This window comes from Labeo rohita, unplaced genomic scaffold (assembly GCF_022985175.1).
Source record: "Labeo rohita strain BAU-BD-2019 unplaced genomic scaffold, IGBB_LRoh.1.0 scaffold_349, whole genome shotgun sequence".
In the NCBI taxonomy this organism is placed as follows: domain Eukaryota; kingdom Metazoa; phylum Chordata; class Actinopteri; order Cypriniformes; family Cyprinidae; genus Labeo; species Labeo rohita.
This window is the reverse complement of record NW_026129267.1, coordinates 57733-73495: the sequence shown is the minus strand read 5'-3', so window position 1 is coordinate 73495 and position 15763 is coordinate 57733. Positions and strand designations below refer to the sequence as shown.

At 34.4% G+C, this 15763-nt stretch overlaps 1 protein-coding gene across 1 annotated transcript in view; it reads left to right on the top strand.

The window, feature by feature from the left end:
- The first annotated feature begins 3600 nt into the window (after positions 1-3600).
- Positions 3601-15763, top strand: part of LOC127160433 (alpha-tectorin-like) — a 47379-nt gene continuing 35216 nt past the window's right edge. Inside the window, 9 exon segments of the mRNA XM_051103072.1 lie at positions 3601-3709; positions 4002-4074; positions 4169-4195; positions 5451-5864; positions 10765-11154; positions 11269-11340; positions 13739-14131; positions 14268-14663; positions 14755-14844. Of these exon segments, the coding sequence (XP_050959029.1) occupies positions 4026-4074; positions 4169-4195; positions 5451-5864; positions 10765-11154; positions 11269-11340; positions 13739-14131; positions 14268-14663; positions 14755-14844 (1831 nt within the window). The 5' untranslated portion in view covers positions 3601-3709; positions 4002-4025.

The window sequence follows — 15763 nt, the reverse complement described above, 5'->3', positions numbered from 1 at the left end:
TGTTTGTTCAATGACATTTAACAGGGATTCACACAACTAGATTTTCCCTTTTTTTCCTTTTAGGACTGTAACTCTGAACATCACTGGAGAGAGTGCAGGTCTCTGGAGTTCCAAGACAGTACTTCCAAATCCATGGGTACTCTGATGTTGTCTGAATGGAACACAGGAGGACATTTAATTTATTTTAATCATTTGTAAATGAAGGCTACAGGAATACATTACATTTCATTGCATTTTATTCCCTGATGACAGATAAGTTGGTCCCAGAGCAAGTGAAGGTATCTGAGGCTTCTTGTCTGTTTGGTTCTCTGATTCTATCACTTGTTCTACTGGTCCTGAAATTCTTTTAGTTTATTAAAAAAAAAAAAAAAAAGGTGAACATTTTACATGCATGTTGTCTAGTGCCATATTAATGAATGTGGCACTAAATCGTTGTGGGTTTCTTTATTTTTCTTATTTAGGTATGTTTTAAATTGCATAATAAATTAATTACTTAATCCTTTATATTCCTACATTTGCTTCTTTTTTAATTTGTAACTTAAAGTAAATACTTATATAAAAGGCTGATTGTCAGAAATAGCAAAACGGAAATATGTGATGTGATAGTAGAATATTTTGATTTATTTCCTTAAGAAGTATGAGTTTAATAATATTTATATTCTGGGCATAATATTTTATTCTGATATTTATTATGAGGCATAAATCACAGGGACACGAAAATGTGGTCTGAATGACCCAGAAGGTAATTGAGAAAAAAATAATACATTTGATGGTTATGCAAAATCACTTTTCTTGTTTTCATCTTTGTAGACATGTCCTTTTAGTAAAAATAAGAGAAATGTGACAAATGTGTTATCTTTTTGTTGCTGTCTTAGCAACTGTTTTGCTTTTGTTCCATAGTGATGCTATCTTAAAATGCATGAAAAGGTACTTGCTATTTTACTTTCCTTTCTAAAGGTTTTGAAAAATATTTCCGCATTGGTTGGATTGTTCTTTCCTTGAAGGTAAGATGGGGTGAGTTTCAGTCACTTCTTAGATTATCAAAAATACGTATTGCTCTAGGTCTTAAAAGGGTGAAGAGAAAATTAAATCAAGGAGTTGGTAGGAGATTCAGTGTGACAAATATCTGCATAATTTCATACAGTACATGAACAGTCTTCTGACACTCTTCTTGAATATCCCTACGTCTTACTAAAGCCCCCGTAAAACCATTCCTGGTAGTTTCATTAGAATGCTGAAAAAAAATCATTCGGAATATTGTCTGTGGTTTACAGAATTGTTGACTGCTACTGCATTTCAGCAATGCTGATGTGTTTCTATTATTAAACAAAATATTATAAACCAAATAACTATATTTAGAAGATTGATACACTTGATCATAAGCAAACAGCAGGGCTGCCAGTTGTCAGTGACCAGGTTGTGTGACTTAAATTGTAAATATGTTCCTGCCACACATGTCATCATGATAAATATGAGCTAAAGCATAAAGTACGAGCTGCTGTTGTATGTAGTTTAAACACATAAAGTAGCGATTGTGTTACTATTGGTCTCTGAGGATTAACATTGGTCATTTAGGAGATTCTTTGTCTTGGTGTAAGATATGCTTAAAATTCATTCATTTACCATCACCTTGCTTATATTTAACAGTTGGACAAAATTGTCTTAATTTTAGTTAACTCTCTGGGCTCTGAGGGTGTTTTGGGGCCCTGGAGAAGTTTTGACATGGTCTGACATTTGTGTTTTTTTAGTATCTTAAAAAACACATATCAATGGCTAAAGTCTGATTACATTCTAATCAGCACAAACTGGGCTACAATAATATGCAAGCAACATTAATGTAAATGTTTATGTTTTTGAGAAAACAATGTTTATGCATGGTCAGTGAAAAAGTAAACCATTTACAGATTCAGGTGATGTATTACTTTTATGTGTCCAATCAAAAATGAGGGAGCATTTTAAGTTCTTTTTGCTGTCATTTGGAAAATATGCAAGTGCTCCCGTCGGCGCCTTAGCCGACCCCAGGACATTAAATAATAAGGTATTTATTTGTTTAGAGAAATTTTGCAATTATATGTCAACTTATTCTGCTAACAGTCTGCTAACCTAACTGTCTAAATTTTCTATATGTCAAATTGCTAACAGTCTGCTAACTAACTGTCTGCTCTGAGAATTAGTTGACATGAAGTTGCAAAGTTACTTATAGTTAGTAAAATGTCTACAGTGGACTATCAAAATAAAGTGTAACCAATTATTATTATTATTATTATTATTATTTATTTATTTATTTATTTTTTTCTGGCTCATGGATTATTTTGGCTATTTTGGCTTATTTTTGGATTTGATTATGTGCATAAACTGCAATCACCAAAAATTATCACAAAGAATAAAACAAAAACACTGTTAATGCAGTGGTAACATGATATACTGTAAGTTGTCTGTGAATCTTGTTCAACTGGTTGCAATAATTACGGGAAAAATCCACTTTTAGTGATTGACAGCTAAAGTTTGGTGACTTGATAAGGAGAGTTTGCAGTGTCATTGTCTGGTGGTTTTCTAAAAGTCCTGCAATGTATAAAAATGACAATAAACCTGACTATCTAGTTTGACTAAACAAATGAGGAAAATGAGATAAAGTCATATGCTGTAGAGGTGCTTGCTATCTTTTTTTTTGTCTTTTTTTATATTGGTGCCAGGATTGTTGCTGAGGAAGACTGAGGCAGAATCATTACAATTAAAATGTAGTTGTCATTTTGTCAGTTCTGCAGACTTGCACATGTTTTGTTTTGTTAATATTGTACTAATTTACTGCTTTTAATAAATATGTTTTATATTATATTTCTTCATATGAAATAAGCAGTTGATGATTATTTATTTAATTTGTTTAAAATATAGTATATGTAGGAGGTAATAACAGTAAATGCATATTCATATACAGTAATAGAACTGTTTTGAATAAACTGAACCTTACAGTTATACTTAAGACTTTCAACAACCATTGCACATTTGAAAAAAAGAAAAAAACTAGAGGAGACATGTTTCCTAATGTTAACTTGCTATGTGCATGTTGTTCCCCAGCTGCTTTTAAAAACATTAGTTTACTTTAGGGTTTAGGTTTGAGTTGTTATTTGCATTTAAAATATGTATTTCTGTATTTATGTTATAATTTTGTTATTTTGCACATCTAAAAATCTCCATCTTACTTGACCACTGCATGCATCTCTCCTGTGGTTTTTAATTAATTATATTTAAACTTTATTGAATGTCATTAACATGGTTAAACATTATTTACAAACATAATTAACACATTATAATTATTAGTAAACAAACAAACTAACTAAACAATGAATTAGTGTTAATCTTTTCTGTCACCTTTAGTTCACTCATTGGGGTTGTTGTAGTATTGTTTTGGTAAAAGAGCTTAACAAATCAAACTTGTCATCATTCCATCTACATTCACATCTATTTGAGCACAAAGTAACAGAATGTCTTTCTAAATGCAGGTGCACACAAGGAAACAATCAGAAAAAAAAAAAAAAAAAAAAAACTGGTTTAAGACATTGGTGAGAAATAACTTATGCCTCCAGTAATGATCCACCCATCATTATTAATAAAGGTACTGATAAGTGTGTGAGATCACTGATCATCACTGTATTCTGCTGCTGAAGAGAGAATCTCCCTGAGTTTGCTCTGCAGCAGCATTTGACCTCAGGTAAAGTTATTTTCTCTTCATTTCATCATATTGGGCTTTATTAACAATATCATTGGCTGTTGACTGATCCAAATTATTCCTTTTATATAAATATTTGTGAACATTACAATTTGTTGTTTTTACTAATCTGCACAATAAACACAGAAAAATAAAATCTTAACAAAATAAATATAATCTGTCATTTTTTAAAATATTTTTTTTAATAAATGTAAAATAATTAATATAATATTTATATACTAAACCATTAATATAAGAAATATTTCATGTATATATGTTGCATATGCTTGTGCAGGTGCAGGAGTTGTTGTTCGTCACAATGAGGTTTCTGATCTCACTGTGTGTGTCACTACTACTGCTGATTAATGGTGAGTGTTTTGTCATCATGTGCATTAGAATGATACAATTATTACGTAAACAAACTTAGTTATTCCTTAATTCATTATGTTATGTATTTAACAGGTGAAATAATCAATGGACAAGCTTCAGGTACACTAAATTTGTATTTTACCACATCTTAAATTCTGTTTTCCATACTTTTTCCATACATATTTTCTGCCCTTTTTCAAATGTAAAAATAAAAGAATTATAAGGTGAATAATTCTGTGAAAGAATCTGGTTACTTATTGATTAGAAACCTTCTTATATTTTAGCATATTTTTTTCTAGACATAATTCATATCAGACTCCAAAAGAAACTGGGTTTAAATGTTTCTTTTTCTTTCTTTCATTCCAAACACTTTGCTTCATTTTTATTTTATTTTATTTTATTTTATTTCATGCAGATTCAACAAACCATCCATGTTTAACAGAAGTTATAATAATGAATAATAATAATATAATAATAACAGTAGTAAATAATAATTTATATTTTAATTTAATTTTATTTTTTTTTAAATATTTTAAGAATTTTATTTAAATAAATAAATAAATAAATAAATAAATAAATAAATAAATAAATAAAGCAAGCATTTTTTATGTGTTTTAGACAACAGAAAAAATATATTTGTGTAGAAAAATATAGTTTTATTATAGTTTTAATTAACTTCTAAATGGTTAATTTATGTCTGTATTTTACTGTATTAAAGTATTGCATATCAGGAAATATCAGAGTGTTCTCAGATACAGACTCAAATGTGTGTTAAGACTTTTTTTTTTTTTTTTTTTTTTTTTTTTTTTTTTTTTATGCATTTAAGTGCTTGAAAGCAGGTATATTTGAATGTAGATAATGAGCTTTAATGATGAACAGGTGAAATGGGTGGAGTAACAGGTGGGAAGATCCATGATAGACAACAGAACAGTAACACCAGACTTCACCTGCTGGATAGAGCAGGAACAACAGGACTTGAAAACAGACCAGAGAGAATGATAATAGATGTGACAGCTATAATTACACTTTTAGGAAAATTATATGTTGTTGCATATTATATACATGTGAGCACACCAAAAACAACAAAACATTTACATTCTTTAAGAGTCAGATTAATTTATTCAAACTGGTGGGAGCAAATATAGATACAGTTCCTAGAAATGAACTGAGATCTAAGTGTTAAGATCTTTTTAAAGTAGTGAGAGAATGATATAATCTAATACACTTTGTTGGAGGTGCAGTTTAAATAATCACTCCTAAGTGTACTATCCCAATATTTTATCTTGTCATAAAGACACAACTGTTTGTCACATAAATATTGAATATGTACTTTATCGTGACAGGATTGTCCACTTTTATGTCATTATTCTCTCAGATCCTACAACTTCCAGCTTTGATCCCTGCTATAATTATAACATTCTTGATGAATACTGGAGAGACATACGAAAAACCTATTACTATGACCATGATGACACCCTTGTTGAATGGAGTGGCTGGTATCGGCTGTATTTGAATGGAGAAAGTGCCCAGATGTCTGAGTGGTGTGTGAGTTCTACGGCATGTGGTGGTTACACTGGACTGTATCTCAGCAGTTCTCATCCAACAATTGAGGATGGAGTGGTGACCCGTGAAGTTGTGGGAACTAATGCATGGTGGTGGTACAGTAATTCCAATCAGTGTGGCACTTACACATCCATTTCCATCCAAGTCAAAGCCTGTCCAGGAGAGTATTACGTCTATGAATTTGTCAAACCCATCACATCAGCCTTCAGGCCTTTGTACTGTGCAGGTGAAATTTAAAATCTCTCTCTCTCTTTTTATAGTCAGTATAAAGGCTCTGATTATTAGATAATTTAACATACATTTTAATTTATTGTTAAATGAAATTAAACATGGCTTAACCAGTTAGAATCAGTGGTGATTCATATTTATTAAGATGTTCAAGCTAAATAATGAATAGTAAGTTCAGTTTTCCTGTACAGGCACTCAAGCTGTCTACAAGTAGCCTTAAGGATTCTAAGCTCAGTAGTGTATCAGGGAGAACTGTGGGTGGAAGGGACAGTTCCGGTCTTCATAGTTATGTGCTCCTGATTATTAGGAATTTAGAATACATTTTAATTTATTGTTAAATGAAATTAGCGCAAAGACCACAACCAGTTAGAATCAGTGGTGTGCAGTTAATCAACTACTCTGAGGGCAAGCTCACACAACATGATTGAAAGACTAATAATAATAATAATAAGATTTATTTATATAGCACCTTTACAGTGCTCACAGTGAAAATACAGTTAGAAGTGACCAGGAGGATTTTGTATTCAGTACGATATGCAAGAGAAGCCAATGGAAAAATTAAAATGATGTGGGCAGAGCACTTGGTGTGGGTGAGTAGTCTAGCAGCAGAAGTTTAAATAAATTGTAACCTGGAAATGGAACTACCAGGTAAACCACTGACAAGAGCATTACAATAATCATGGCGGAATGTGACAAAAGCATGAATAATGGTTTCAGCATATTTTTCAGCATATGGTTTCTGCAAAACTGCGCAGCTGGGCAATGTAACGTAATTAAAGAATGCGGACCTAATACTGCATGAGCTTGAAAGGATGTTTAGTTTAAAAAAAATGTAAGGTTAACCAGCCTTTTATTTTATGTAAGTAGAGATTTTGTCAATTTGTTTGCATAGAGTGGGCCTACATATAGAGTAAATTTGAATGTCATCAGCATAAAAGTGGTAATTAAAATCATGTCGGTACAAGACTTGACGCAGAGGTAATATGTAAATAATGGGCCAAGAACAGATCCCTGGGGGACACCTTGCTTCAGATGGACAGTAGGGGATCGAAAATCCTGAACTGCGATCTAGAACTGCCAGTTAGAGAGAACCAAAAATACCCATATCAGAGGGGTGGGAAATTAGTAAATCATGAGAAACAGTATCAAAAGCAAAACTAAGGTCAAGTAGCAAAATTATAAAGAGAGAACCAGAATTAACAGAGAGCAGTAGATCATTTAGTACTTTCACAAGAGCAGTTCCTGTGCTATGCAATGGACAAAGCCAGATTGAAAGAGAGAATACAGATCAAAGAGATTGTTTTCAACTAGAAAAGACTGAAGCTGAGAGGCAACAGTACTTTCCAACAATTTAGCAACAAACAGTAAATTTGAAATTGGACAATAAATTGAAAAAAAAGAGGGATCAAGGTTAGGTTTTTTGAGAACTGGGGTGACTGCAGCAGTTTTAAATGGGATAGGGAATGATGAAGAGGTTTGAGATGCACTGAAATTGAGTTTTAGAAGTGGAGAAACAACAGAATCAAGACAACAGGTAGATGAGTTATCTTGCAAAATTAACTCAGAAACAGAAGATGGATTGGTCAAAGAAAAGTTTGACAAGGTAGCCTCATTAGATAAACACTGACCTATTACATGATTTGTTAATTGAAGCTAAGACAAAACTAGATTGAGCCAAATTCAGAGCAGATTCATATTTATTAAGATGTTCAAGCTAAATAATGAATAGTAAGTTCAGTTTTCCTGTACAGGCACTCAAGCTGTCTACAAGTAGCCTTAAGGATTCTAAGCTCAGTAGTGTATCAGGGAGAACTGTGGGTGGAAGGGACAGTTCCGGTCTTCATAGGAATGTGCTCCTGCAAGATCTCAGGAATGGTAGAATGATATTTAGATAATATCAGTGCGAGAGAAGACAGCGCAAAGACCACAGAAAGATCATAGGAAACAATGGAAGTACAAAATAATGTCACATCAACAGACAAAAGAGAATAAGCCAGAAACAATGGCTTTGAAGACAACAAGGACTGTCAGTACTGCAGAAAGAGATGGAGGTAATTAAACAGTACAATGAAATGTGGTATTTATACACAATCTATGTGGCTTTTCATTTCTGTTCATAAAGATGCATGATAACGTTGGACATTTCTACATTTATATCTTCTGCACTGTAATTGGCTGGATAAGTTCCACCTTGTCATTGTGCTGCTCACATTACGAGATCACATGGCAATAATATCAAACAGGTTTGAAAATGCCATAGCATCTGTAATGGCTTGAGGCAGGTTCGGATCTTGTTATACTTAACGTCATACTTAACAAATTGGTCGTAATCCGGAAGTTTTGTCACAGGCTGTGAAAATCCATCCGCGAAAACAAAATCCAGCCAAAAATTATGTAGTGTGAGCCTGGCTTGAGGCACATTGCACAATTTTCGGCTCTCCCAGGTGAAAAATTGGCATTGTGAAACAATCATGGTGATTTCTGTGATTGTGGCTCCTAATCGGTGGTCCTGTGTCGTACAGTGAGAGAGGTTCAAAGACGGCCATTGTTACAATCTTGCAATCAAAGATAGGCTTAACCCTTCTTTTTTCACTGCTTCTACTTTTTTCAGCACACATAAAAACTACAACTGCCAAAGTGTGATTCATCATGCTCTTTTTGTTACCACTAATGCATGCTGATGACATTTTATTCTTCTTTAGAAATGTACATCGTAGCGTACGTCAATTCCAAATGGCTTTTTTGCACCCTTCTAGGGCACTTTGGGAAGGGGACGCCATTTGTAGGGGCGTTCCAAACAAAAATGAGCAACTGAATCCCTTCACAAAGGGCCCTTCCAGTTAGTGATGGTCACTTCACATAAGTGATTTCCAATTGTAATCATGTGATCTTCAGTTAGGAGCTTTTGCAATGCATTTTAAAGTAAAGTTGGGGTTGATTTTGACTTCACATGCAAATGTAAGTAGAATAGGCTGATTAAATTTTAATGTAATACAAAATATTTTTGTCAGTAATAGAAATATGATTTAAGACGGTAGTGTAAGCAGGTTTAAGCACAAGTTTATTAGATCCATGTCACACAGTGTGATCTGCAATGATCTTATAGGATTGCTAAAATCATGCAGTGTGTAGAAGGCTTCAGGCTTAACATCAACTAAAAACTAGGTCAAGAGAGGAACAAAGTATATTCCTGGCAGTTTTTGTGTTAGTCTAAATAACAGCTTCCATTACTGTTGCTAAAATAATGAAAGCTTTGTGAAATTGCACTGCTTTTGCATTTTAAATATATGAACAATAAATATATTAACATTATTATATATTATATAATATATATATATTTATATTATGTGTGAGTATTTATAATGTGGCTCTGTCCTGCAGGCTACATCCCGATATACTTGAGTGCACACCACTGGTTAGAAATGCTCAAAATGCTATAATTTCTTGGCTAAAAAAATCATGAAATAAACAATTGTGCTACAACTGTGAGTCTCTGGATTGTCCCTGAAGAGCCTACAATGTGTGTTACAATGTAATACTCTAAATTGCCTTTAATGTACAGTAAATACAGTATTTTACACAACAGAGAGGCAGTCATGGCCTATTGGTTAGAGCAGTGGTTCTCAACCTTTTTTTTTATCACTGGGCGTGAAAAACCTGCTTCTTTTTATTTTTAAGGTATTATTTTCATTTTAATGTACTGACTTAAATTAGTAATCAATGATAATTATTGTTATACCAGTCTGCGTGCCTCCCCTGACATGATCTTGCGTATGAACAGGGAGCATTTGGGGTGGAGGAGTGGACGGAGTGGGAGCGGGTGCGGGTGCGGGTGCGGGTGCGGGCGTAGTGATTGCTGCATAGTATGGGTGTTTCCTTTTGCCCGAACATCTATCAATTTATCTTTTAAGTGATCCCGAAAGTCAGCATTCTCCTGCCTTTACTGTTGATACTTTTCTTGTTTGTATGTTTTCCTTTGTTGGCATTTTCCACATTTTGTTTTTCTCACTTAATAACAAATTTATTTATTCTGCTGCTTAATTTTACCGAATTAATGGCTGCTGATGATTGAAAATTAATTCTGCCAAAGTGCACACTTGTATATCTTTGTTAAATGTGTAATTAAGCCTACGTAAATACTTAGGTCTGCTCATGTCTGAAAATAATATATGAAAAGCAAAGTTATTTCATATAAAAATATGATAGTTTATATTTCTTTAGTACATTTTTAAGTTAATGTAAAAACAAAAATGAATTTTAAAACTGTAAGTTAGTTTGTAATGTGTTCAGTGGGCTGCATTTGGTTTCATGACGGGCTGTGGGTGAGAACCACTGGGTTAGAGAGTCGGACTTGTAATTGTGTATTGCTATACACCCAAAGAGCTTTACAATCATATGGGGAGATCTCTCCTCAGCCACCTACAGTGTGCAGCATCCACTTGGATGATGGGGCAGCCACAGGACAATGGACCAGCACTCACCACACACCAGCTACTTGATAGAGCCAATTCAGTTAATGGGGATTTTTAGGAGGCCATGATTGATAAAGGCCAGAGGAGGTGCCAGGACGGGATACTCCCCTACTCTTTGAAAAGTGCCATGGGATTTTTTTAATGACCCAAAGAGTCAGGACTCGGTTTAACGTCTCATCCGAAGGCGCTTTTTACAGTATAGTGTCCCCATCACTACACTGGGGCATTAGGACCCACATAGACCACAGGGTGAGCACCCCCTGCTGGCCTCACTAACACTGCTGTGTGTGCAATTGGATGGGTAAATGCAGAGCACAAATTCTTATGAACCCTTTCCTTTTCTTTTCTTTTCTTTTCTTTTCTTTTCTTTTCTTTTCTTTTCTTTTCTTTTCTTTCTAACCACACTTTTTGCAAACTCCATGACAGTTGCCTTCCAAAGCATCAGCAGTGATCCCTGCTACAACTATGAGTCTCTGGATCGTCCCTGGAGAGCCAACAATGAAAGTGGAGACTGGATTTGTGATAACTCTTTCTCCTGGAATGGCTGGTACCGGCTTTTCTACTATGGAATGAACATCCAGATGCCAGAGACCTGTGTTAATTCATACAGCTGTAACACATACAATAATCTGTGGCTCAATGGTCCTCACCCTCAGATAGAGGATGGAGTGGTGACCAGAGAGGTCTGTGCAGGGTCTTATTGGAGCAGCTGCTGTAATTACAAGACAAACCCTATCAGAGTGAAAGCTTGTCCAGGCAATTACTATGTCTATGAACTTGTGAATCCACAAATCTGGTGTTCAGGATACTGCACAGGTACAGTGCTTTTTACTTTATTTATTTATTTGTTTATTTATTGGTTTATTTTAACAAAATCTTTCCTCACATTTAAAATTATCTCAGTCATGTCCTAAATGTCCTTTTTTGTAGATGTCAGCACCATTTCACAGGCAGCTCCCACTGTAAGTCCACATATAATCACTGGATCCAGCATCACCTCGAGTAAGTTATATATGAATGTTTTAAAGTCCCCATGAAATCAAAATTGTCAAAGTCAAAGTTTTTTGGCTTGAAGTTTAGGATGAATATGTTAGCCTTAACATTATCTATAAGTTGTGTGCTCCAAAACAATGACAAAATTCACATTTATAACAAGATATGAGCATTCAAAACTTGCAGTCTCTCAATTCCGTCAATATGAATCAACAATTTTGATCAGTGTTCGAATTGTGTCAAAGCTCTTGGGGGGTCCCCCTAACCAGCAAAACAAAGAAGAATTAAATATCTAGCCGAGGAAACAAGTTTAAAGTGATTTTTACCTTTTGTGGGCATTTTTTAACCTTTATAAAGAAATTCTTTTTTCTGAAAGTGTGCATTTAACCTGCAGTTACAAATGCATGAAAAATGTTTTGATATTTTAATCCTAAAACGTTGAATGCTGATATTTAAAATTATTAAAAAAAATGAAAAGGTACTTTAAATGTGGAATTACAACCGCCAGTAGGTGTCAGTAAGTCACAGTTAATAAGTGAGTCAGTGCGATTGAACCGATTCATTTAAACGGTTGATTCATTCAGAAACGAAACGCTGTCATGTTGTTTAGAGACGCAAAACAGTGCAGTGGCCCTGTTTGGAATTATTTTTTTGTTGGCAAAATAGAGCAAAATAGGCAATATGGTGTCTAAAACGAAAGTCTTTTAATATTAATTTCCAGTTTATTGAACTTTTGTATAAAATCGATATCATATTTGTAATTTTTGCAAAAACAAACAAACAAAAAAAAAAAAAAAAAAAAACACAATAATCAACGAAGCTGTCCATACACTGTATGATAAATACATATCTTACTTACATAGCTCGTACATCTGCACTTTGTTGTTTATGATGAGGGAATTCGCGAGTTAAGTCTGAACAAAACTCCAGGGGCCGGTTGCATAAAAGGTTTAGACTAGTCTTAAAAAGTTAGTCAGATATTTTTTCTTTAAGACTGGTAATAATTTATTTAAAAACAGTTAGAGAAAAATGTAAATTAAACTGAATCCAAAAAATAATAATGATTATCCACTGGTTATCAGCTAATAGTTAAGACACTGTCTTAACATCGAGGCTAAGTTTATGCAACTGGCCCCAGGTATCAGCAATGACTGTTCTGAACGCCTCTGATTGGCCACTGCATTCTAAACTCAACAGAGTCGTCTGTGATTGGTTACAATACGCAATGCTGTAAAAACGCATAAAAATAAAAACTGGCTACTGGCTAAATTGAAACTACTGGCTTTTAATTTTATTTTGAAAAGTTTTATGTTTGAAGTATTATATTTTTATTGAAAAACCAGGGGACCCCCAAGTATATTTTTGGGTGTTTCAGTTAAAATGGGAGGTCTGGGACCCCCCAGCCCCAACACATAGAACACTAATTTTGATGACATCACCCTGCACTTCAGCTACTTATCAAACTTTCGGCCCAATCAAATATTCTCTAGAACTAAAGCATCCCTCCCTCTACACTATAAAAAGATGCTAAAATTGACCACTTGTTCAGTTTGTATTTGCACTATGAATGGTACTTAGGGGATTTATTAGACAGAGTAAATATGCTTTCCACTGAGGTGACATAAGTCTGGTTTTGCACTGTGTCATGCTAACCTCTGCACTGCACACACAGTCTTCTCCGGTCCAGAGACAAGATAGCATAGAGCAGATCATATGTGTGAGTTGACACAGACCGCAGAACTTATCGGACTCATTTGAATTCTACACAGAATGCTATGTTTGATACTGAATGATATTGTGGCTGTCATGCCCTCTCAAATTGAGCTCTGAGCAGCTCTAGCCCTAGGTGACAAACGCTACTGGCTATTTGAAAAACCAGCTAATCTCTCTTCCTGTTTCACTTAAAATGACGTCAACACATAGAATAATTCTGCACGCTTCAAAGCACTTTAGTGGACCTTTAATTTCTTTTTATAGTATTTATGGTAATACTTGAAGATTACTCACTATTAAGTACTTGTTTATTAGAAAGCATATTACTAGCATATTGGCTGTTTTTTTTTGTAATTTTAATAATATTAAACATAATATTAATACCTTTTTCTAGATGACCATATTCTAGACACTTGAACCCTACCCCCTACTTGAACATGACTACTACTTACTTACTAATGATGAGAAGAAATTGGAAGTTTACTGAGGAAAAACACTTAATACTAATCCTGAATGTGTCCCTAATCTAAATCTTATTTTGCAATGAAAACATCACTACTTCACTATTTCATAGTCATGTTGTGAATGATTTAAAAGTCTCATGATTGTTACTGTGATTTACTGGTTGAGATTTGCACTTGTGAAGCTCCTCATTAAAGTTTAACTTGTTTATTTTGATACCTCAATAATACAGATTATGATCCATGTGAAAACTACAACATACTCAACAACTACTGGAGAAGCACATTCAACTACTGGTCTATGTATGGTTACATCTCTGATCATGATGACACTCTTGTAGAATGGGATGGCTGGTATCGACTCTTCATTGATGGATCAAGTGCTCAGATGCCTGAGTGGTGTTTTTATTACATGTCATGTGGTGGTATTAGCTCTTTGTGGCTTGGTGGCTCTCATCCTCAGCTAGAAGATGGAGTTGTTACCCGTGAAATTTACGGCTCACGACATGATCAGTGCAGTCGCCACAGATCTGAGCCAATCCAAGTCAAAGCTTGTCCTGGAGATTATTATGTCTACAAATTTACCAGGCCAACTCTTTCAGTCCCAGCTCCTGTATATTGTGCAGGTATTGTGTACTTTCATTCATCATTATATCTGATATGCTTATTATCAGTTGTACTGTTGGTTTTCATATTATTGTCTTGAATACATTTAATCTGCAGTATGTACAGTAATGCTTTCTTTATACTTTTTCAAAATAGTACCTTTCTCCACTCCAAGTGTTGATCCCTGCTACAACTACACCAGTCTGGATGAGCCTTGGAGAGCCACTGACAACTATAGTAACTATTACTACAATGAAGTGTGTGATTATAATGTGGAGTGGAATGGCTGGTACAGGCTGTTCTACAATGGTCAAAATGCCCAGATGCCAGAATCATATGTTAGTTATGGCATGTGTGGCACTTATACCCCACTGTCACTCAATGGCCCTCATCCACAGCTGGAAGATGGAGTGGTCACCCGTCAAGTCTGTATCTCCTCATGGAGTGGCTCTTGTGATTACAAATCCCACCCTATACGAGTCAAAGCCTGTCCTGAAAATTACTATGTTTATGAGTTTGTCAAGCCAATAGTTTGCAGTGCATACTGTATAGGTGAGCGTTTACTGATATGTACTTTGTTCATTTACTTTCTGGGTTTTGTTTAAAAATTATTTATTGATATAAAAACTGTTCTTAATACCAGAAGCCTCAAATCAGTCTATCGAATCAGTGTCTACAACATCAGAGACAATCCCATCTGTAGAATTCATTACTCCACCAATCACAACCACTGGTAAAGTATTGTAAAGTATTGTCTTGATTCCTTTATAAACCCTTATTAGTACATTTTTGCACATATAATTTCATTATCAGTTTCTTTAAATGTTAGTAAATTTATAAGCAAGTTAACTTTTTCTGAAAATATGAGACAGGAAAATCTCACAGAACTATATCACAGTTTCTCAGATATATTTACTTTATTTTATTCATTTCATGACCTCAAACTGTTTGCAGACACCAACCATCAGAGACAGAACATGACATAACATAGCATGCACATGGATAAAAGATAAAACAGACTGAGCAAAAATTGCTAGCATTTATTTCTGCAGTTTTATAGTGTATTGTAATAGCTGATTTGGCACAAATAATAAGACAGTAGTTTATATGCAGATCATCACGCAAGAAATCCCTTAAGCCTTCTACACACTGCATGATTTTAGCAATCCTATAAGATCATTGCTGATCACACTGTGCAACATGGATCTAATAAACTTATTTATTAGCAAGTTATTATTGGCAAGTTATAGGCATGTTTATACAAATTTTTAATGTTCTAATCTTTAATGTTCTAATTAAACTATGGCCTAGTCCTTAGTCTAAGCAGTTAGTCTAAGCCCCTGTATGTGAAACCAGCCCATAGTTTATTTTTAAAGCATTTTGCTCATATTGCTCATTGGCAAAAGGGCTCATGGTTGAATGTTATGAAGAGATGAGGCAGAGAGAGAGAATCCACATGCATGCACAACTTTAATTAAGAACAGGCCAAACTCAGAATGTCCACACGTGACAAATCAGGAACATCCAGGAAACAATACAGGAAAACATTCAAACATCAAACAGCAACATTTATTTTTTTAATGTTTCTTAACAACAGCTCCCCCTGTTGACCCCTGCTACAACTACAATGTCCTGGATGATCCATGGAGATC